Consider the following 24,397-nt stretch of genomic DNA (forward strand, 5'->3'; position numbering starts at 1 on the left):
GTATGAATAAACCCTCCATGAATGCTTCCTTCTATAACCAGAGAGCCTTTTTTGCTTTTGAGAAACTTCTCTGTACAAAAGCTTTTAATTTAAAAAAATTGTAAATAAATACCATTTTTTCTTTTTTTTTTTTTGGTCAAGATTCTATTGGCATAGCTTTCATTCTTGCTTGTGGCTGTGTGGTATCTTTGCTCCACGCGTTATTATCAGCTACATAGTGAAGCTGGCTGCTTACAATTTTGCCTGCTGTTCCAAAACCCAAGTTGGTTCATTGACTGACACTTCTCATCTCCTGTTTCCTTCTATGAAAAGGATATTTGCAAAGTGACCTCATGTCACTCTTATCAGGAAATTTTCCTCTCTACTATTTTCCGGTAAACTCTACTGAGAGCCGGATTGTTTATTCAATTTTTTTTTTTTTCTTTCCCCAAATTGAAGAAGAATTCAAATGGCTCTTTCTTAGTTAATGTGGGACTGTTTTATGCTTCTGGCTAGATTGTTTGGATGTGCAGCATTGCAGGAGTCCACACTTCAGAAGGAAACAAAAAGAACACTAAAATGGAGAACTGGTATGGAGGCACAGACCCGTGGTAGCTGCCCTTTGGTGGCAAATCAATGCTAGAGCCAGCTGGGTTAACGCCAACAGACAGCTTGCCCAGGATCATTAAAAGTCTCCACTGCAGACACATCAGGAGAACTTGCAGGGAAGAAGAGGGAAGTCAGTAGCTGTGAACCTTACACCTGATCAGATTCACACCTTTATGCAAATCTGCTGAAAGCCAAAAGGATTTGAAAGCACCTTTGGGTGCTGTGCCTTTCAGGATCCCCAGTCAGCCCACCACAGTCTGTTCCTTGCTTTTCAGCTGGCAGAAATGAAAACAAAACTGGACATGTCAGAGAGGAGAGTCGGTGAGCTGGAGGAAGAGAGACATCGACAGCATCCAGAAAATGAGAGGCTGCGAGTCCTGGGCAGAGAAAGGCCACTGCAGGACACGGTAGGAGGGTGCATGTTGTTACCCTGTTTGTGCTCAGGGCTGAAGGCTGCCTTGCTTTTCCTCTTTCTCTTTTTTTGAGTGGCATGGCATGGGCTGTTGCATAGCTGGGTGATGAGATTGTGGTGTTGGGTGTTCTTCAATATCAAACCCAAGGCAGTGGCTGTTCTTCTGTCTGATCAGAGAGAACTTATGTATAGGGAGACAGTCATTTCCATAGAAATTGGCAGAGAACACAGCATTAGTGTGTGCAGGGGAGTAAAGAGCAGATTGATATGAATAGTGCAGAGATTTCCTCCTTTACTGTTCAGTTCGGGGTGAATTTCTTTGTGAACGAAAATGCTGCAGTGATTTGAAATGGAATAGGAACATCATTGCAGATGTTACACAAAATGTTTGGCAATAAATACTTGCAGGAATGAATTCAGCTCCAGACACCCATGTTTTGGTATTGATAATATAGACTGGTTATCTCAGCTCCCGGTAAATATTGGCAATTTACTCAGTATTGGCTAATCAGCTGCTCTCAAGCAGTGTTTGCCTCACCCTGAGAGTGGTTGGGCACCTCTCTTGGGACTCCTTAGGCACTGGCTCTTGTGTGGCATTCACATCTAAAGTTAGATCCCTAACCAGAATTCCCAGCACAGTAAAACCACCAGTCCGATTGATCAGCATGTATATGCCCAATGTATACACAAAACTTGTACCCCATTTCACAAGAACCACAAAGTGTAACACCTCCTATTCTCATTCTGTTTCATGGTGTCATGTACTTCCTGACCTCATGGAAGAGTTTCTGGATGGTGCTCTGACAGTCGAGGTTGGGCTCCTCTACAGATAACATGAAACAAACCTGAAAACAAGTGGCAATTGTATCACTTCTGAACTCAGATTAAATGTGCATTAGCTGCTGCAGGAAAAGAAATGCAAAAACCTTAAAATCTTCATAAACAGGACATTCATCTTACTTGCTTATCAGTTATAATATGGTCTTAGCTCAGCACATGCTTGATTTTCAACCACTAGGACAGTTTAGATGTTTTAAAGTAAAACGTCATTATGTACTTGCTGAATCACTGCCTATATTTGCTGAGTGTGGAGTCAATGCAAGACAATACATCTTCCTATTCATATTGCTAAGGTTTTTACTGCTTGCCCTTTAACATATGAAAAATGGCCCTGGCTACCATTTTGAAAAGGAAAGGATGAGCAGTATGTATGTTTTGGATGTCATGCAGGGATGCAGATCTGCACCTTTACAGGTGTAGCTGCTAAAAGCAGAGAATTTTGAATCAATGTAGATTCTAACACGCATGTCAGCAGCCGTGCTAACTTGAGTAACACTATAGCGACCATGGGGCAGGATGAAGAAAAAACAGTTCAGCAGATGTGGAAGTGGCCCAGAATGACAGATCTATTATGGTTAGGGGTTTAGGGCTTTATGTGTTGTTTGTTTATTTATTTATTTCCTACAGCAACTAATGTTCTTCATATCTGCATTCGTTTTATATATATATACATGTGTGTATATATGTATTTTTTTATTTTCCTGAAAGATAGCAACCTTTTTATTTTTTAAATCTTTTTCTTACCCCCCTCTAGTCAGGGAGCTGCAATACATGTATAGAGCAACCATCAGAGCAAAGTAAAAAGATGTTTATTCTCTACTCACTTATCTAGTCCAACATCCTGACAGTACCATTTAAATTTGTTTACTCAGAGTGGCAGTTCTCTGGGTACTTTGCTGAGCCATTCAGGAAAAGCAGCAGCACCAAACAATCCTAAACAGATTACATGCTGCTGCTATCTTACAGAGCCATTTCATTTGCTTTTTAATGCATGAAGAGGTGTGACTCTCACAGAATGATAATGTTGCGAACCTTACCTGTCCCTGTGTCCTCCAAGGCCCACAGAGGTATACTGACTGTTTGGGAGATTTAATTATTTTTGTTCTTTCTAGCCATGGGTGTGTACCCAGAGACAGTAATCGAAGATCAGCCTAGTCACTGGAAAGTCTTGGTGCCATGACATCTGAGATTCCTTGTCAAATAAGAAGCAATGAGATGTACAAATTAAGGTAGTTCAGAAACCTGAACAAACTGGAAATGTTGTAAATGGCCATGATCCCCAAGGTGTCAGCCTCCAAGAAAGAGAATGTGTGTTAGGATTTTGGAAAAGGGGGTTGCAAAGGTGGAGAGAAGAACATAGCTAATAGCCTATATGAATTTCAGTATTTTGTTTTTCTCCAGTATTGGAAAACATACATGCTCATGCCAGCCTGAGCTAGCTCTCTGGGTGAGTTCCTATATTTAATGCAGATACTTTGCTAATCTTGCCTAGTTTGGGGAGAAAATGAAATGTTCTAACTAACCTAGAACGAAGGAAAATAAAACTACCTCACATGTAAGAGGATGTTTTTCAGTGGCTCAGTTAGCACACAGGGATGCACTTCTCATGGGCCTGAACAGTAAATGCCCAGAGTAGCTGGCTGCACAAGGGGTATGCTTGTTGCACAGAAAATAACATTCATATCGTGGCCTGGGAGTGTGATTGTTGGATCTCATTTTTTAATCCCATAAAGGAGCTGCAGAAGAATTTTTTAAATACTCTTTTTTTTTTCAATTGTAGAAGAAGCCGTTCTGTTTCATGTGTCTAAACAGCTTTTGTCTAAGACAATCTGACAAAAGTGGGCTAGGGAGGAGTGCATTAACCTGGGAGAGAAGGGAGGGAAACTTACACGATGCCACTTGCTTCATGATCTCATTTGAATCTTAGCTCCCTTCACTGTAAATTGAACGTAGCCCGGCTGAAAGCAATAGAAAAAGAGAATTAAACTTGGCAAAGTTTGTCAAATCTGTCCTAGTAATTCCTATATTACTGTCTTGAAAGACTAATGTGTAAGTCTTTTTGCAAGTAGTTTGCTGCAGTGGCAACAGTGTAGGCACACACACTAGGGAGGGTCAAGCTCAAGTCAACAACTGTGATGGGGTCAAAGACGGTGTATTTTTTAGCCTTGGTTGGTAGCTTGGTAATTCTTGAACAAGCTGAGACCTGCCTTAACCTCTCATGTTGTGGAAAAAGCCCTCAGACCGTGATGCCGAGATCTGATTTTGTCTTTAATGTTGTATGACACTGGGCACAGCTGGGGCTTCAATGGTGTTTAGCCCTGGCTTTACACTATGAGTACGTGAGAGCAGTGCAGGTTTGGGATGATTATCTGTATGGTACCAATCTGCTTGGCCTGCCAGCTTTCTCACGCCTTTGTGCAACTGCAGACTGTAAAGAGTAGGGATTTAGTGTGGTATGTTGTCTCTGTCTTGTCATATGGTGAATGGTCAAAATAATTTCAAAAGACTTTATCATATCTGGGTTTTACTAACCATCTGCCTTCCTGTTGCCTTCCTTCCCAGCTGTGTTTGGGACAACAAAAATGCAACACATCTGCCAGACAACAGATACGCTGAAAATTGTTTTTGAAAAATGGTTCCATCTGCATTTCAGCAGCATTTATCTGTATTTTTGCATCCCAGAAAGAAACAAAGGTCCTTAGTGAAGCCCTTCATGAAATGAAGGAAGAGAACAAGATTCTGAAGCAGAAGAATGCCTCAATGATCAGAAAGAAAGAACACTATGAGTGTGAAATAAGTCGTCTCAATAAGGTATGAACGAAAAGGAGCCACTGACCATGACCTCTTCCTTTAATTCCCAGGGTCTCTGTTGCCAAGCAGTGGCACTACCAGTTGCCCTGGGAGAACAACCTGTTCACAGGAGCAAGCTTGTGGCACCATTAGGGAACTGGGGATACAAGCAAGCACTTACTTTAGCTAATACCTGTGCATGCTGTTCTTCAGGGTTGTGTTCTAAAGGGGAAAATTAAAAGACTCTTTGGCTTCTCCTGTGAAACCTGTGTGTCATATCTAAGCTCTCCTACGTTCTCCCTCCTTACAACAAAAGGGAAATGACACAAAGATGCTTTCATGTGCATCCAGCCAAACATTATGATTAAAAAAAAATCAGTCTAAAACCTGTTGTTTTACATATATTCTGTGTTTGAGAATAATGGTGTCTTCTCAGAAGACATGCTCCTGTCTTACTTTTTACGTACATACATATTTATACATATGTTTGTGTATATATGTGTCATTGAGGAAATTGCCATAAAATAGATAAATGGGATTTTTTTTTTTTTCAGCCAAGGGAAAGTAATAAATGTAACTTTGTTTAATCAAAGATCACATAAAACAGTGGGTGTTTTCTAGCAATTTTGTATTTCATGGTGAACCACAAACACTTCCTGAGGAAATGCACTGCAGTGACTATTGCTGTGTAACTTGAAGTGATACACAATCTATTGGGCCATTATGTGCAAAAGTCAAGGCAAAAAAGTAACATTGCTATATTAAAAAATATGACAGAATGTATGATCTCTAGCTCTTTTTGAAATTCATTGACAAGATTTGTTCAAAGCCTTAGTGTAACTTTCTTTTGAGGCTCTGTTTGTAAAAAACTAATTTCAATGTTTTATTTTGCTGTCCTATCTTACCATGTGGTTGTAACAAAGACGGGGGGTAAACAGACCATATTTTTCAATGAAACATCAATTTAATGTAACATATTTTCCCATGAGCAATACTTTATTGATTTTTCCACATATTTGCATTCTTCAAATCTCCTATCCTGAACGCAGGTAAGACTGGAGGGGACTCTCTGTGCCCTTTTAAGTCTAGTTTCCTGCTATTGCATATTCAGTGTATTGAAGTTCTTACAAATTCTCCAAAATAAAATATTTCCTTAAAAATAATTAAGCTCCTTCTACTGTGCTTCTGTTGGAAGGCTGTTCTGGAACTGTGACCCTTCTTTCTTTAGATACTTTAATCTGTTTCAATTAGGCTGAATTTATTCTGGGCAGATGACATTCATTTACTCTTTTGGTAGCTGTGTTGAACAGATCTGCTGTTGAACAGTTCTTCACATCTCGTGTGAAGCAGGTCTGTCCTCTCTGTGAAGCAGAACTGTCCTCTAGTGAAAATATGGTTGCTCTCAGGGGCACTTGTTCTTCCCCTATAGCTACAGTGAGTAGTCATACTTTCACTGGAGGACAGTTTAGCTAAGCTGACCCGGGTCTTTAGGTCTTATAAAATACAACTCTGCCTGCTAATATTAATGGTTTTCATCTCAGTCATTTTAAACTCTTTAGTTCTCAGTTTATGGAAGACTTTACTACTTGTTTCTAAGTACAATAACCTTTTTACTTTAAGTACATTAATATTCTAACTTTTGGCTTCATTTAACTTTGATCCTGACATCCAGAGTGGCTAAAGTATAGCGTCTGATTGATCTTACTTTGATGTCTGCAGCATGAAAGTGATGTTGCAATACCATAATAGTTTGCAATGCCATTTCCCAAGAATGTTGTCTTTCCTGTGGCTGTTTCCTCCTTTGCCATATAGTTCAAGCCAAATTTCTGACTTATTTCATAACTTTGCTGCAGTGTCATCTCAACTGATATTGAAATAATCAGTTAATAAGAAGCTCTAATGTTGAGAGGGTTTTTTTTTTTTGTTTTTTGTTTTTATGAAAGACATTGTGTTGAAGAGCGCTTTACTTCATCTCATTTCTCATATCTGTAAGGCAATTCTGTTCAAAATTTCCTCCCAAGCCTGGCACACTCTTCAGGTTAGATCCAGAGGTTTCTAGCTGCATGGACTACTTATTCTTTTCACAGCTTCGGAAACCAAGTTAGTTACTTTTCAGTCATACAGTCCCATTTTTGATGTTGAAAATTTAAGAAAAACTCTGTGCTGCTTGTCTTGGAATTTCAGTTTTCAGATCGCAGTACTTCTGAATGAATGTTATTTAACACCAAATTAAGTTAAGCTGAGTTTAACTCAGTGAGCTGTGAGTTCTTTCTCATCTGTAAGTTTTCCTTGCTGTCAGCCATCCTGCCACTGCCACAGTGCTCTGTGTTATCCTTCTTATTGGAAATACTGTCTTCAGTCTTGCTTTCCTGTGTAATGCCTTCCTCCTTCTACTCATGTGTATAGTGAAAAAATATGGTTATATGTATCTATTTTATATTATAGATGTATATATTTTGCATAGTTTTGCAACATACAGCTCAGTGTGACTGTCTTGCTTACGCGGTGCTGTCATCTAAAAGCTACCAAAAGTGATAGCTTTTCTTGGGATTAAATCCATTCTCCAGTTCCTAAAGGCATTTTAATTTTTCTTCTAGAAGTTACTAATCTAGCTGCCCACCAAGCCTTTTCCTAAACATTTTTTTTCATCTTCCTTGAGATATTATTTTCCAGGGGCTTGAGTGGATTGGTTGGTTGGTTGTCTAGTACTTTGAATTTTGATGAAGTCAGAATAGCCAAAAGATCTTCAAAAATTGCATACAGGACATTGCAGAAGGTGCTTAGAAGTTGTTTGTTATTTCTCAGATTTGCTCATTTGAAGTTTAGCATCCTAGTTACCTATTTAAAATAGCTTATTTACTTTTAATTTGAAGTGTCTCATGATCATGTTATTCCCATTTGTCTTTTAAATACAGGGAACAGTAGTATCTTCATTTCTTCCATAAATGACTCTGAAACAGCCCCACCTTTTGTCAGGTCAGTGTGATGGGAATTTTGAAAGAAAAATATTCCTGTTACATCTTTGAGTTATTAGCTTTAGTAGTGCTTAGTTTTCATTTTATACTTGGAACCTCAAGTCTCCTATAATGATATAATTCTCAATAATTTGCTGTTGATCTAATAGCAACATTACAGAATTTTACTTTTTTCCCCATACCTAGAACTTCTCAAAATGTCTCTTACAATCTTTCCTTAAAGATTTTGATCTGGTTTTAGTATGACCCTAAACCAATTGAGCTTTATTTGTGCTCTGTTTTCTTTCAATATTGTTTCCAAATGTGGTTAAAAAAAAAAAATGCTCACCTTATTTTTCTCTACTCTTAACCTTTTGAAGATCAAATTTTCTAGATTTCTTTTTTTTTTTTTTTTCCCCCTCCACAATTGTAAGATGTAGAACATCCTCAAAAAACCACCCCGAATAAACAAAAAAACCTGAAGGACTGCCCAAATACCTAATAGGTCTGTATCATTATACGAAGAAAAACAGTCAATATAGTGCCATTTGTTCAAGAATCAAGAGCCTCATCAACAGCTTGTGCATATACATACCTCAGCTGTAAAGACAGGTTACCATTTGGTAACATCACCGTGGCCATGATCAGTAAGATACACCCACTCTAGTGAAGGAGCTTTAGCAGAAGACAGACATGTATGAAAAGTGGGTGCAGCGGATGACTGGGAAAATGGTATGTTGTGAAGGAAGCAGGGCATCCAGTTATCTTTGAGTTGGGGCATCTGAAGCACTTTCTTTCAAGAGTGGTCAAGTGTTAGAAGAGGTTGCCTGAAGAGGCTGTGGAATCATCCCCCTTGGAGGTGCTCAATACTCAGTTGACAGGCCCTGAGCAACTTGATCTCCCTGGCTCAGTGCTGAGCAGGTTCTTGGACATCCAGAGGTCCCCTGCGTTCCAGATGAGTCTCGTAACTCTGTCCTTGTCAGCGAGATTGAGATGTATCCCATGTGGGCAGGGGGAAGAGTAGTATACCTAGCAAACCACGCACCTGGGAAAGGATCTGGGCTGCAGTCAGCCAGGGAATGTATCATACGTACCGCGATACTGTCAGACTTCACTGATTCTTGCTGCTGCTGGCGATCCATGGCCAACTTAAATGCCAAGGTGCAACGTGTTTAGATTATTTACTTTACTATTTGTGCAGAGCACTGCAATGTGCTAGTCCTTGGGTTACTTTAGATACTAGTTTTCCTGCTTGGCCACTTCCTCCTCTGCCTCTTCCCCCTCCAAATTATCTTGTCTCCTTCCCTTATGACATGAATGGAGTGTGGCCAGCAAGGGGGAGATGTTAACTGAGTCCATATATTATGTAAAAGACACTGAAAAGTACTGAATAGTCTAAAAATAGAATATACCATATGTGTACCATGTGGTCATAGACAGAGTGTAAGAGTGATTTAAAATTTTTTTCCAGTCCAAGGAAGAGCTGTGTGATACTGCTAGAAGTAAATAAAATCTGCTAAGAACTATGGCAGAATTTGACTGAAAAATGAGTAAGAGCATTATCAGTGTAGTGTGTGTATTCATAACTCCCTCTAGTGACGAGCCTTAGAGACTACTTTACTTCCTCTTGGCTGGAGGTTTTACTTCAGTTTCAGTTGAAGAAATTTGCACACTTATTGCAAAAATGTGTCAGCCTGACTTTACTATAGACACATTTTTAGCCCATGTTTGAATATTGCTTTTATGTTCCTGGGTTTTTGGTTTTCTTGCTTTTGGCCTCAGCTGAGTTTAGACTCCTGTCTTTGTTTTCCCAAATTCTGATTTGCACAGAGAAATGGTGTATATGAATGAGATTTGCAGCTGTGATTTCCACAGGTAAATGTTGTTTATAGTTATAAGTAAAAGCACAGTCCTCTAAACAACATTGTCTCAAATTCTTGTATGTAGTGTGGGCGCTTTGAAAATTTGGACCTGGTCATGAATATATGCTATTCATGGGTTTTATATCTAATGTACATAGTTGAAGCAACTGCAACTTGGTCCATAAGTTTGTGACTCAATCTAATCTGTTTATTTAGAGAGAAAACAGTTTAATACATTGAAGAGACTTTTTTGATGTAGTGAATCTCTGTTTACTAATTTTGATATTTGACATTTCAGGCCCTTCTGGATGTGTTGAAAAAGCAGCACTCACCTGTTCTTGGGACTCCTTCAGAGAAGAATGACACGAACAGCCTTGAGGACATGAAAATCCAACTTGAAGTTCTCAGACAGCAGGTGAGAACAGCCAGAATTCAGACTGGATGGATTTCATGCAGCACAATTTTGCCCTGTCCCCTAAGAACCATGCCTGGTAGACTTGATATAACATAGAGCTTTTGAAAGGAAGAACCGCTTGAGCTGTGGCCTGTTCAAATGATGTTTCCTAAGATGCTGTCATCACAGCAACATCCACAAAGTGAAACTGAGTCCTTGCAGAGGACTGGAAAAAGACCTTGTGTAGGACTTGAAGCAGTAGAATGGCTCTTGGGACTCTTGGAGAGATGTCCCGTCAGCTCTCTGCTAGGGGATGAATTTCATCTAGAGGTAACGCCAAACTTCATGAGTTACTGACAAATCTGTTGCCTGTGTTGTCTTCTCCTTTCTTCTTAGAAGTTGAAATTGTAGTGAATTATCTAAGAATCCTGGTCTTGGAAAACCAATGTGTTGGCATTGCAGTTGTTCAAAGCATGAGGCAAAATATTGAATCTGTAACCTGCATAGCAGCCACTATAGAGAAGTGTATTTATTATTCTTAATCTTCATTCTGTGCAATTCAAGTGCTTTGTGCGCTCTTTTTCTTTCCATATGAAAAAATCTGTTTAAAAACACAATACTTTTCAGATCATTTTACCTTTTAGATCTGTCATTCTGGACAGTGTTAGGGTTAATGTTATTGACACACAAATGGATGTGATCAAAATGGGAATTTTATTCAGTGGGAATAAAATACTTGTTTCTGTCACGTTTGACAGTGGAGCCAGATTTTGTTCTCGAATGTAATGCTTGCCACATGCTGGAGAATAAAATCCTGCACTAGATTGTACAGTAATGAATTATTTCATTCTACACAATAAAATAGAGTAAACCATTTATTTTTTTCCGGAATACTCATGGGATAACCATTTTATGAATGTCTTTTTCTAGTTGTATAAATTAGTAGAGTGAGCCCAGACTTCCTTCTGCACAAAGTGGAGCAGAAGGCTTTAACTGTATGGAGAAGGGACTCTTGGGACAAACAGCGGCGTGACAGAGTCTCATTAGAGCTTGGCTGTCATCAGCCCATCGCTGGCCACTGCAGGAGAGATGAAGGCATTAATTCCTTGGAAGGTGTCCCCCTCTTTCTCAAGGCAACTGAGAAAACAGCAAAACTGTGAAAATGTTGGTTCTCTTGCAGCTTCAGCAGATCGTACAGCTGGGAAGCGGGAGGGAGGTGGGACAGCAGAGAGGGAATCAGGAGAGAAGGAATGAGGAAATACTGAAGGGAGAAGCATAGAGGTGGACAGGGATGCAAGAGACCTGGATTTCTGCAAACGACAGCTTTGCCTCTGCTTCAGAGGGTCAGGGGTGCTCATGTCTCCTTTAGGCACAGGCTGTGGAGCTGAGTGCCCATGTAGCCACGCAGAGTCTTTGTTCATTTTACAGAGTGTTATTCAGGAATAGCTGTGACAGGTAAGTTGTGAAAATAATTTGTAGAACCCTGTGTTGACTTTTTTTCTTCTCCTGAGGCATTAACAATTCTCTAGTCCTGTGAAGTCATAGTGCTGCTGCCAGCAAAAGAAAACGGCATCTGTATGATGAACAGGGTATGACCCACAGCATGGAAGTTCTTTGGTGAGATTTAGTGACCAATTGAGAGGACAGGAAAGGACCTCTGAAAGTTCTGGTGGTGGTTCCAACCCCAATGTGCTTTTGCTGTTATTTGTCAGTAGAAGTACCATCAACCTTCAGCTTCTTACCAGCTGGATGCCTGCCCATTCGCTAAAGAACAAAGCCTGTCAGCTTAATACCAATTAATTTACAGATTTGTGGTTTGCTTCTGAATCTGTGTACTTGCTGCCTGTGCTTCTGGTGGTCAGGTATTTTTTTAATGGGATGAAGCACTATGATTCCTGGTGACATAAGAGCTAAGCCATTGCATCCTTCAGTATTTGGAAGGCAGCTTATCTTTCAGGGACAGGGTCAAACCTCTATATTTTCAGTTTGAATTGTGTATATAACGTTTCCCTCTGCTTCTAAACTGCAGTGGGTAGACTCTTTGGGCTGCAGTTTGAGAGGATGAATTTGAGTCCTGTACTGCAGACAAGAGGTAGATGGGCTAATTATTTTTTTCCACATGTAGTTTCTAACATTTGGGGCACAATAGCCTCCTACAGTGGTTTTTGGTTTTGTTTTGTTTTTTTTTTTTTGTTTTTTTTTCACAGTGCTCCAGCCAAGGTCTAAATTCCTTGACCATACTGACAAGTCCCAGTCTTCTGGTCATTCATATGTGACCATGACTCTAAATACTCTCACTTCTTCTGCACAGAATAGTGCTTTGGGCCACATCTTAGTTAGACAACAAGCACAGTGGGTAGGATAAAGCTGCAGACAATTATGGAAAAATGTAAAGCAAAGAAGGCTTAAAGTCAGTCTCGTCACATTGGTATTTGATAGGCTATAAAAAGTCAGGATATTATTTGATCATATTGGCTCATCGTTAGGTTGAATAAGGTGATAATGTCTGTCAGACTGCATGCTACAAGACAGTTTTTCATGTTGTGCCAGCACCTGCCATCTCCACCAGATGCTAACTCCTTGCATCCAAGGTACAGAGGGGAGATTAAAGTGCTCATAATTGAAAAGAAAATTGGAAAAAGGTGTTAGTAAAATGTTCTACTACTGTTTATCACTTTAAAAGATTTATATGTTTAGTATTTGCTATCTTATTTATAAGAATATTTAAAACTGATGTCTGCCAGGCAGCTTTTTAAATTACAAGGGTCTATAAATACTGAAGGTGTGGACTGTTTTGACTGACAGGTGCCATTGGAGAATAGCCATTGCTTGTCACTTTTTATTGGTGTTAAAAAGATGAGGGAAGCTTTTAATTGCAGGACTGTAAAGAGAAGGGATCCTTTTGCAAAGTACCCTACTACTTGGCCAGTGTTTAAAAAACAACCAAACAACAAAGTGGATGAAAATTTCCATTGTGCCTCTGCTGAATTTCACATACTCGATCATAATGATTGCAGGTACAAATATATGAAGAAGACTTCAGAAAGGAGAGATCTGACAGAGAACGACTTAATGAGGAGAAAGAAGAATTGCAGAAAATAAATGAGAGATTACAGTCTCAACTGAGTAAACTAAACTGTCAGGTATGAATCAAAAGAAAGCTTCCATTGCTGGCACATATGTATTTTATGTTTATTTTCTCACTTTCCACACAACTCAAGGCTTTCTAGCTTCCATTAATTGACATTGGATTTTATATGAGGTCACCACCTGGGGTGAAATCATTCTGAAGCAATGCAGTAAGAAGACGAGAAATGATTAGAGACTACTTCCAAATTAAGAAGATGAAGGGAGTGTTTATTGCAAAAACTCTTCAAACATGTTCTGAAATGGAAGGGGAACCAAAAACAAATCCAGAAGATTGTTGGTTGTTTCACTGGCACTTGATGTGAGAGTTGTAACATCAAACCAGCTTTTGAAATAAAAAGCTTCTGTAATGAATTCTGACTTCTGCTTTGGGATTACAGAGTAATGCTAATATCACTGAGGAAAAAAAAATAACTTGTCTCCATCCAAATTAGCTGAGCAGCCTCTGTAATGGTTTTTTTGTTGCGACATCCTTTTTATCTCATTGCAGTAGTGTCAGGATTCTGTTCACAGACATTCAGGAAGCCAAAGCAAAATCACGGCGTGCAAAACTCTGAGCTTTCTCAATACCCTTTAAAAATGATGTAATTTTGAGGTTTTCTGTCTTGACAAAATTGTGCAATGTTTTAAGAGAACAACTGATTCCCAAAGTGTTCTGTGATGATTTATTGTGCCCTCCAACATTGTGAAGCAGAAATTTCAGTACTGACTTATTCTCAACCAACCCATGCATCGAAACTAGTAGGGTCTTGCAACAGGATCAGAGTCCAGGTGCTGACAAGGGCCCCTCTCTCCCATCACCTTCAGCTGGAGTGCAGTGCAGGTTGAGCATCCTGGCTGACACCAGGCACTGCTGCAGTAGAGCCTCAGGCTAGTCAGTGCTTTAAGGCTACTTGGAAACGTTGCAAGTACACAAATAGCGGTACAAGAGGGAATGCCATGATTGCCACTCAGGACATCCCAGTCTTGTAGAAATACCTCGACAAATCGGTTAGTATTGCATACAGCAACCTGTAGGTATATTTCCTCCACCCACCAGCCCACTCCTGTGTTGTTCAATAAGGTAAAGAATTTTTTTTGTAGGGGATAGAGTACTCAAAGATGCCTTCTTCCTCTATATTTTTGCATTGTCTAGAGACTATGAAAGACAGAATTTCTTAAACAACTCCAACTGGTCAATGCACTCCATGAGAACCCCTCACAGCAGTGACAGTAGAGAGCAGGACTAAAAATGGGGCTAAAAGGCCTTTCCCACTCCTCACCAGCTGCTCTAGATCAGGAGAAATGCCAACTGCAATGCACATGTACAACATACCCAAAGGGCTGTACAAGTGCTGTGTAATGTGTATATACGATTTGACTGTACCTACATTTCATTGACAGGAACAGCTTTGGATACAGCTTTTGAGGAGTTGATTTATTAGGCTGAATATTTCATTTCTGCATAGATTAATACTTCTTTGAAAGCAAAAGAACAACTAGAAAGGCAGTTAGAGCAGCTGATATGCTTTTATTTTCCTGTGCCTGTTTGTTGGATGTCACGGAAATGCTGGTCCTCAGATGCACTGAGGCATTATCTCCATTTCTTACCACTTCTGGCACCTCCTTCTGTTTGTCAGTCACCAAAGCCACTGGCAGAAGATATGGTGAGAAGAGCTGAAGGGTTTGAGCTCTTTACATCTTGAGAACAAGTGCCCTTCTTCCTTTCTTCCTCCTCTCTTAGCCTGCCAGAGAAGCAGCTCTGTAACTGGAAATTAGCAGCAGGACAGATGCTGGGACTTGTTGGTGTGTTCTTGTGGAGATGGAGGATGCTGGAGTTGTGCCCGAGGCTCACCTGCATAAGGAGGCTCAGCAGCAGGCTTTTTAGCTATCCTCTGTGCACGTTTAACGGCAGTTGCTGACCGAAATTTGTTCTACAGATTATCTGTGGCTATGGGCAGAAGAGAGAGAACAAGCAGGGTGTGAATTTGCAGTGCCTCAGCTGCTCCACGGCATTTGATGCTGTGCAATTCCTCCTTTTTCACAGAAGGCTGCCTTGCCTCTACCACCACACACACAGGCAGTCACTGCCGAGTAGTTGGTGCGCTGGGAATTTACACTGGAAATCTTGTTTGTCTTTTCCTGGCTTGGGATTTGATTAAACAGAGCCTGTGAAGGATTTTAAATGTGAGAGGAGCCATATAGAATATTTATCGGTTTGTTTTCTTAAGTCAAATTATTTAGTTGTGACGCTTCTTCTACCCTTCCTTGCTCTGTCCTCAGGCAAGTTCCCATTGGCTGCTGGGAGACAGAAGGTCAAAGAAAAGGCAGATGCAAATCTTGAGGCCGTCAACTTTGGTCCTTTGCCAAAATTATGAATTTTTCTTGTTATGCAAGTGCCTGTCCATGTAGTTCTATTTCAAACTACTGAAAACAACTATGTGTCACGAAAATGTTTCTTGAATGTAGAAAACGCCCAGAAAAGTGCTTGCTGTATCTTGAAACTACTATTTATTCACATAAAAAGTGTCAAGACTCTGGCATGGCATAAGTCAGCTTTCTTAAATATATTTTTAAATCCTGAACAGTCTGATGGAGCTAAATGAGTAGCATTACGACACATGCTGAGAGAGGAGGGTTTCTTCCCTGTTACTTTTTACTGATGAATTTGTACATGAATATTCTGCTGCTCATAATCTCCCACTATTAACGAATTTCTTCTTGCTTTTCTTATTTTTTAACAGACAAAAGACCTCCCAGTACAGTCTGAGAGGCTCAGCTACCCACCTTCGCTCTTTCTTTCACCGTGTGTTAATTATGGGAGCTGTGGACTCGTTCTTCCCTATCAAGATCCTCAAGCACACCCAGCATCTCGTAGGCCCCATGAGCAGCAGCAGCACTCGGTAAGGTGTTCACTGTCTCCTGTTTCACAAGGGCACTGGTTTTTCTCACAGCATCATGACCACAGGAGAATAACATGGTGCTGTCACAGTGCCATCCTCACCAGTAAATAAATCTGTTGTTTCCCAGTTCATTATCAGTTCCATATAAAGATTTTTGTACTGGTTTTAGAATTAGCCTTAGGTCTGGAACAGTCTTCCTGATCTCTGTACAGTCTCTCTTACCTGGCTATCTGCAAATCAGTGCATAACCAACAGAAGCCTGTGCTCACAGAGGAAAAATTGCAGGAATTTAAATACATGGTTGATGAGTTGTATATGTTCTCATATATTTTAAATTTACTTTGGCAAATGTTATTTACTTATACTATCACTAAGAATAAAAAAGGGATTATTATACATTTGTTTTCAATGATACTGATGGTCATTCCTTAGTTAAAAAAATAAGGTTGGTTGATTGGACTCTCACTAATTTCTTAGGTTACTTGACTTCCATGACACATATTCAGAGGCCTATCTAGTTATATAGTAACCCAAGTTCATAAATTGGATATACTCTCTGGACCCCACTTCTGGGCCTTCAACATCCATGATAGTGGCAAAAATGAGAAACTGACTGTGGTCAGCATTATTCTGGTCACTTCCCTTTATTGCGTCCAGGAAAGCATATTGATTTATATGTCTTATTTCCATGTCTTACACTGGGTATTTCTTCCTTTGGCCTTGTCTTTGGAAAACGCCTTTCCTTCTCTACTTGCAGCCTCTGCATTCGTAGGTAATATAACTGTCCTACAGTCAGACAATCCTACTGTAGACAGACTGCACAATCTCACATTCCCTGTATGCACTCTGGGGTGGGCAGACAAAGTATCAACAGGTTACGCAGTGCTGCTATTAACCTGCAAGTGTGAAATTCCAGGTGCTGTTGCTTGTACTGAGTAGTATCTTCCCTCTGGTACTCTGCTGTGAAACGGGATTACATGAAGGATAAGGTTCTACTGAGGCTGAGACACTCTGGCTGTGAATGTTTTAGGAATACCTTTTTTTCCTGGCACACAACAGGGTTCTGTCTTCCTCAGCACGAAGAAGAATAACTTTGCACTAGGGCAGGCTATGTGAGGCAGAGTTATCTGCTTCAAGAAAAATAACGCTTCAAAGAATATTTTTGAAGCGCATCTAAGTGGGCTGTGCTTGTTCAAATCTAGTGAGAATGCATTTAAACATGGTGGATGTCATTCTAAATACACAGTATCTGTTTCTGGCTCTAAAGCTGTTGCATATCGAAAGATGTTAATTATTAGAGACATTATAGCTGAATTTGCAAAATGCTTTCAGACTGCAGAAATCCACCGGAAAAGCTGTGGTCAAACAAGTAATTTCCATTAAGCACACATGAGTGTGCTTATCTGCCTATTTATCAGTTGCAAGTATTGCACAATGTTTTTCATGGCAATTTGGACACTGTCCCAGATTATTTGGCTCTTCTCCCTGAACTTTCATCATCTGGGTTTCTAATTCTGTGAGGTATCACCAGGTTTACAACTTTGCCATTCCTGCCAGAGTGCTGGGGTGAGTTTGACTGGTTGCTTTGTAACTCCCAGTTTCATTCTGAGTTTTCTTTTAAATTCTTTCTCTGTGAGTGCAGCATTGCTGCTCTGAGCTTTTGATACCTCCCTGAGCAATTTGCTAGCAATGAAGAGAGGTGTTAGAATTTAATGAGTGTCCTGAGTTAACATACGTAATCCTGTGTGTTTAGTCTATGCTTTTGCTTTTTCATTCTTGTTATATTTTGCTACTTTTTGTTCCTTTTTACATTGTTAGTCAAAGCATTTTGCTTAGTCTGATATGAAATACACACTAGTCTCTGAAATTTTTTCAAGTTTGCATAGTGTAAGCGCCTGTGAAAGAGTTGATCAGAGAGCAGAAAATTCAATGGAAACTCAAAAAAAACAATGCAAATAAATATATTTTGAGCCATCAGATGAAAAGCCACCTGTGCTTACAGTAAAGCAGTGTCTTGCTTTGTATCAAAGCCTATTTTGTTAGCTCACAAGCACAGAATTAGTTAAGAATTCCTGTGGATGGTATAATTTCAGTGAATATAGGACAGTTCCTTTTTTCCCTGACAGCATATGATAGTGGTTACTGCTATGTAACTATGGATGACAGCATACATAAAAGTTAAATCTGTTTTCTGTATCTACAGCTTCATCCTGCCATCTTAATTTAGGCAAGGCTTCTTTAGAAGTCAATGAAATTTCTTTCCCACAAGTTGAAATCTGTAAGATGTTCCTTGGGACTACTCAGGATTTTGTCAGAGTAATTTCTGCAAAACAGTAATTATTTCCCCAGTTTAACTAATTTGTGGCAGTAATTACCTGGAATTTGGCAGGCTTGCATGTGCTATTCAAACCACATAGACAGTTTAATACAACTTCAACGGAACTGTCTGGTCCCAAAATTGTTTTCTATAGTGGTATTTTGCTATTCATTTACCACTGTGTGTGGTATAAACTGTAATGCAGTAATTCTTTCTTCCAGGATTTCCCTGGACAAAATTATGTTTGTGTGGACACAACCTTCCCAATACTTTCTCTCATAAGAAAGATGTGGAGTTTTCCTACCCCACAGTATTTTCAGGAAGTTATGCAATAACAACTAATGTAATTGTAACACTAATGCTAACCTGTGGGGAAGGGAGGAGGGGAGAGAACTTTATTAAATGGGTTATTCCTATCACACTGAAACATATTACGTGTGTTATACGTGTTCAAACTAGAACTGTTTCACCTGTCAGATTGATGTGTACCATGTTTCTCTGGGCTTCTTTAGTACAGAGGATGGAGCCAGTTAAAAATGTGATGTCGGCTAATATCTTGCAGTGTGCTTAATTCCTTTGCCACAGTGTATTATAAAGCTCTTCTAAAATCTGTTTTGTTTCTGTTAATGTTTGTTTTGATTTGTGGGATCTAGCAAGGTTTTACACCAATATTTCTGACGAGTGCAGCATCTAAACCACATGCCATAAAAAAGGAAGCAAGCTGAAAGACTCAATCAGTGGAAATATAAAGCTAAATATAAGAAATTTTTTTTGTAAACTACTTTTGTATGACTAGTAAAAACTTTACAGCACAATTATATTTCTAACATGTCACTGTTCTTTTGTTTGAAGTGTCTATGAAGTCCATATTGCTGTAATAATGTTTTATTGTTCTGTGCAGCCAGACTATCAGTGGTATGTTCCTGACCAGTTTCCGCCAGATGTGCAGCACAAGGCAAATGGTAAGACAACAGCTGTACAGAGCGTATTTTAAATGTACTTTTTAAAAATGAGGGCCTTTGAGGGATGTGGAATAAACTTTACTATTTATCTGTAGAGTGCTTATGTGACAGCTTTGCCTCAGAGAGCCGAGGCTGATGTATGTGCAACACAGATGAGGTTTCTAATGTAATATCATCTACATTATGGTTTTCAGCTTCATTGCAATTCATAAAATGTCTCCATTACACACTATAAGATCACACATTTACCTCATTAAACACCTACTAAGAGTCCTGAAGAAAATATATCCTCAGAGTTGTCCTTGGAGCTTCTATTGCTCCAGCTAAGACTAAATTTAATGAAATGGTGAACCTGAGGGCCAAGATGGGGCAGACTTTAGAAGTCCTTGATAAGAAAGTACAGGCTTTAGGATGTTGTTTCACTTTAAAGGCAAAATACCCATTGCTATGCTTGATCTGCTCTGATAGTTTAAGGTGCCAGGTCTGAAAATAAAACCATTTAAATGCACAAAGTTAATTAGTTGCTGAAGTGTGAGTGCAAACTCTCTTTCGGAAAGCAGGAGGAGTATTTAATACCTGTGCCTGGAGTTGAATCCATGCCAAGCTCTTGGGTGTTTTGAAGTACTTAGTTCAGACCACTCGAAAGATAGACACCAGAGAGCACAGGGAAGAAAGAAAGTTGTTCTGGGTGGAAATCTGCCTCTCTGGATCTTCTCTTTTGGAAACTCCCCTAAACTACCCCTTTCCCTTCAAAAGTGGTTGAGGATTCTGGCACCTGAAGTTTTGTATTTGTTCTGTTCTCAAGTCTGCTGGCCCATTTGTAGAGATACCATCTCAGATGAATGATACATCATCCTTCTCTGCACAAGGGGACCAGCAAAGCTTGCTGCTGTGCACAACAGGAGTGTGTGTGCTTCACGTGTCTGTCATTTCAGTGTGAGTGGGTACCATATAGGCTGGCAGGGGCTCATCATCAAAGCTGTTTCGTAGCATCTAGAAGAAGAAGATGGCTGCAGAGGTGCTCTTCCATTGTTTATTGTTGTCCACATTCACACAGAAGAGAGGGGAGGTTGAGGAACATATCTTCCCAAAAGGGAGGATGAGCTTCCCATAATTGCATGGCAACTGTTTGTAGGGTTCTGATGTGGTCATAGGGAAAGTAGTGATGTGACTGCAAGAGAGGAGATTAATTTTATAGTTCCTCCCACTTAAAGTGATTTATTGCACCAGAGAATACAGAGAGGATGTTTATAATAGTAAACAAAATGTGTCCGGCCACCAACTGCAGCTGTGATCCAGGGCAGTACAAGAGGCTCTGAAGAACAGAAAATTCTTCTTCTAGCCTGCTTGCTTATATGACTTGACTTCTGTCTCCCTGGAAAAAAACTGTTCTTAAAATCCATGCTCTGTCTTTTTATTATTGTTTCTTGTCCAGGATATTCAAATACCTCCTCTCAGTGAGACAGTAAGTAGAACACTTAGAGAGTTTTCCTTTCCCTTTTTTCTTCAGTTCCCATAAAGAGGAATTTTCAGCTAGTCTCATCATAGTGCTGTGTGTAGGATGTCTGCTTTAACATCTTCAGGGCTCTTGTTCTTTTTAATTTGGCTGATAAAACAAAGATTATTTTATTAGCCATCAATCATAGAGAAGTCTAGCTTCTACTATCAAAGCGCACTAGCCTGGGTTTATGTATTTGATATAGTCACCTATATAAAATCAACATTTAAGGAAATAATTTTGAGAAAAGTTTGAAGAATAGAAACACTAAGAATATGTGTTGAAAATACTCTTGATCTTCTTTCCAATTTTTTTGTCCTATTTTGTCTGAGTGCTAATTACAATGGTGGGTTTAAATGAGCTACTATGTGTAGCAACATTTCTGAGTCTAATTTCTCATCTTTCATTTCCTCAGTAGGGCATAAACTCACCAATAAATCTTATCTCTTCTGAGTTAGGCCTTCATTATAGAAAAACAAATCATCATGCAGCAACTCCCAGCCATGAGGCAGTTTCCTTTAGAAATTCTATTTCAGTAGATTGGTGCTTCTAGGGAAAACCTTTTAAATTTTCCTTAGCTGAACAAATTTTCTTTTGACACTGGGTGTTTTTTCTTAAGGGATAATTACAAAACATGGGTCACAGGTTGCAACTTTAGAGCTGGACACAAGTGAAATGAACCAGAAAACTGCTATTTTCTATTACATGCCATCCAAAAAAGTCTGTTTTAAAGATATCTGAAATATATGAGACTCTCTACATCAACTCTAACTAGCTTTGGGACAAAGATTTGATATCTAGTTTGCTATGTCTTTGGGACTGTAAAGGCATATTGTTATCAAGGAGGAATTGTGTGTGTTTCTGTGTGGTTTTATACAGATGTACCTAGATTTGTGTCTTCCTGCCTCTCTCCCCTCCTTTGTGGGGCAAGAAGGTATTTGCACCCAGGTACTGATCCTACTTGATCCTATTTCCCAAAGTTTCTACTCCAGAATGTTATTTTCCCCACAAATCTATGTTTTGGTAGTTGGCAGAGGATCAGTTATATACAAGCCTAAGGAGCAGTGTTATTTCCAACACTGAACTTTCACAGTGGTATGATGGTTTGGATCTGGCACTTTTTTATTTGAGCCCTTTTATAATTAGCCTAGAAATAACTTCATCAGAATGCGGGAAGTATGAGAGGAACCGGTGGGGAAAAGGATTTAAAAAAAACACTCAAACCCCTCTGTTCTACCCTTTTTTGCATCAAACCTTTCCAAGATGAGAATGAACAAGAAATGTTCCATGGTAGGAAGACAGTTTTAATTATCTAAATGAAATCTATACATTTTAGCTTTATGAAGAGAGCAAAGCTAAAGGAAGCTACTAAGATTACATCAACGAAACATATCTATTTGCAAAAACCTTATGTGTCTGTGCAGAGTTTGGAGTTGCGAACATCACTTGTTACTTAAACATGGCTACCACAGCTCCCTCTTTCCCAAGAAATGTGTCAGTTAAGTGACATTCAGTGATGTGCTGGGTAGTCCTCAGTTCTTTGACTAAAGTGTCATAGAACCATCCTATGCTTCTTGTTGGTGAAGTAACCTGTCTCTGTATTTTGCAGCTAAGTATCTACAGACCACTTAAGGGTTTAATCTTACTGAAAAGAAAGGTCTGTAGGCCTTGCAGTACTTGAGCATAAGGAGTTGGTTTTAGTGATCTGCCTCTGTGTTATACAGTTAACCTATGGGCCATTTTAGTGTTTAATCTGGATGAAAAGAAGGGTCTGTAGTCCTTGTGGGATGTAAGGCTGAAGATGCTCCATGAAGAGAGGCAGTTATTCCCAGAGGTGCCACAGGCTTGCTGCATCATGTCAGCATCTTCTTGAACATAGAGTTCAGGGCATGATGCGAGAGCATGCATGAGCATCTTATCTCTGCCTTAGTTCACCTAGGGCAGGGAAATGTGATGGCAGGAGTGTGTGTGGAGGTGACAAAACACAACTAGTAATCTTGGTATGCGTGTTTGATGACACTTACTATTTTTACTTCTCCATATGCTTAAAAAGTAAAATAAAAGCTACTGTCTGTATTCAGACATTCTGGGATCCAGGATGGAATTCTGTGGATAAGACTTAGCCTTTCTTTATGTTTTTGATTCATTAATCAGGATTTAATATTTTTTTTGCTTTTTTTTTTTTTTTTTAATCTGTCCAGAGTTGCCCACAGTTATTTTTTAATTGCCTTCTTTAACCAGAGATTGATGATCCCTCTGGCTGCTTAATATAGACCACTCAACTTGCTTTTAAAAATGTCTCTGGCTTTGGGGAGTTTACTTTAGGGAGTTGACAAAGAGCCATTCAGGCCCCTCTGGCCTTGGAACCCTAGAAATGGTTTTAATAGGCTTCATAGTTTGAAAAGCACAGCCTCTCCATTGGTGAACAGAGGAACTTGGAGGCAGTTTGACCTGACAAGGGTGGCATGGGACAGTAAAGAATTACCGCATAATACATAGTTTTCCAAACGGATGGGAAAAAATTTCTGTCTCTGACAATGTGTTTACTGACTTGATGTATTCCACACCCTTGCACATTTGCAATGCAGCAGGTACTAAAGGCATATCTGTAGGCTGGGGTGACTTCCACACCAGGCTGTGCTGCAGGGTGCAGTTACCTGCCATCTGTGTGTCTGCCCGACCACAGGAAGGTGAGGGTTTAACCTGGATCCTTTACTCTTGCTCTTTCACACTGCTATCCTTTCAAGAGTTTGGTTTTCCATGCCACCACTGGGATCTGAACTGAATCCAGAGATACTCAATTTAGATGTAAATAGGAGGGTGTGGGCTGTATTCAGGTTTATTTGCCGGATTTTACTAGCGTTTTCTTCCCATTTGTGTGCAGAAAGTTTCATGTCGCACCTCTTGTTAAACTGCTTACAAACCTCAGATAAGTCATACAAGAGCTCAGCTTGTCTGTGAACATAAATATTTCTTCTCCATACCTTCCCAAACATGAAGTTCTCCAGCTGAAAGGAGGCAGGGCGCAGAGATGGATAGATAGGAATGTTTTGTGTGCAGGCACGCTCTGTAGGTAGGCTGCAATGGAGATCAGGCTGCCAGGGCAAGACCACTCAGGTAGTCCTCACAAGGGAACCACTTGTCTGCAAAGCAAGATTAGGGGGAAATCACCAGGCTTCCACAGAAGTGAAGGGGTTTCCTTGAAGGTCACAATAAAGAGAAAAGGGCAACATGTAAAGGTAAGTGATGGGAGGCAGGTAGAGATTAAGGAAGAGAGATGTTGTCTCACTGTACCAGCAGTGTATTTCCAAGAGGATAATTCTTCCTGCCTGCCTCTGGCCTGGTCCTTCCCCTGGGACTTTGCTGTGCAGGTCCTAAACTGTGCTTAAATTCTCCAAGCTTAGCCTTGTTTGACCAGCTTGCTTTCTTTGGAGCGACATTAACTCCTAACTCTTTCTGTGCTGTGTCACTCAGCATTGCTGAAACTGGTATCTGAACCAGTTTCTGATCTTTTTGTTCTCAGTTGGTTAGGCGTGTGTGTTTGTTTGTTTTCTTTAAGGAGCAAAGCAGAATGATTTCCAGCAAGTGTACTTAGTGTCATTTTGTTTGGCAAGCAGTGTTGACTTCCTTCCTTATCCAACTGTGCAAAATTGGAAAGACAGCTGAAAAAAAAAAAGATCAATTTTGGAGATTTTCCCTGAATACAGTTTTTAATGAAAAATTCTCTGGAAAATAGGTTTATTGCTCAAAG

The 24,397-nt window shown here is 39.8% G+C and overlaps 1 protein-coding gene across 8 annotated transcripts in view; it reads left to right on the forward strand.

Annotated features, from left to right (window-relative positions):
* TNIP3 (TNFAIP3 interacting protein 3) overlaps positions 1-24,397 on the forward strand; it is a 70,051-nt gene that overhangs the window by 41,713 nt on the left and 3,941 nt on the right. For all 8 annotated transcript variants that reach the window (XR_002423901.2, XM_021298630.2, XM_021298623.2 and 5 more), the window contains 6 exons: positions 864-995; positions 4,523-4,651; positions 9,745-9,861; positions 12,858-12,983; positions 15,711-15,869; positions 19,088-19,148. Coding sequence is in view for 7 of the 8 variants with exons in the window: in XM_021298630.2 (XP_021154305.2) it covers positions 864-995; positions 4,523-4,651; positions 9,745-9,861; positions 12,858-12,983; positions 15,711-15,869; positions 19,088-19,148 (724 nt within the window). In the remaining variant the exon portion in view is untranslated. The remainder of the gene's footprint in view (positions 1-863; positions 996-4,522; positions 4,652-9,744; positions 9,862-12,857; positions 12,984-15,710; positions 15,870-19,087; positions 19,149-24,397) is intronic.

Source organism: Columba livia, chromosome 4 (assembly GCF_036013475.1).
Source record: "Columba livia isolate bColLiv1 breed racing homer chromosome 4, bColLiv1.pat.W.v2, whole genome shotgun sequence".
Classification (NCBI taxonomy): domain Eukaryota; kingdom Metazoa; phylum Chordata; class Aves; order Columbiformes; family Columbidae; genus Columba; species Columba livia.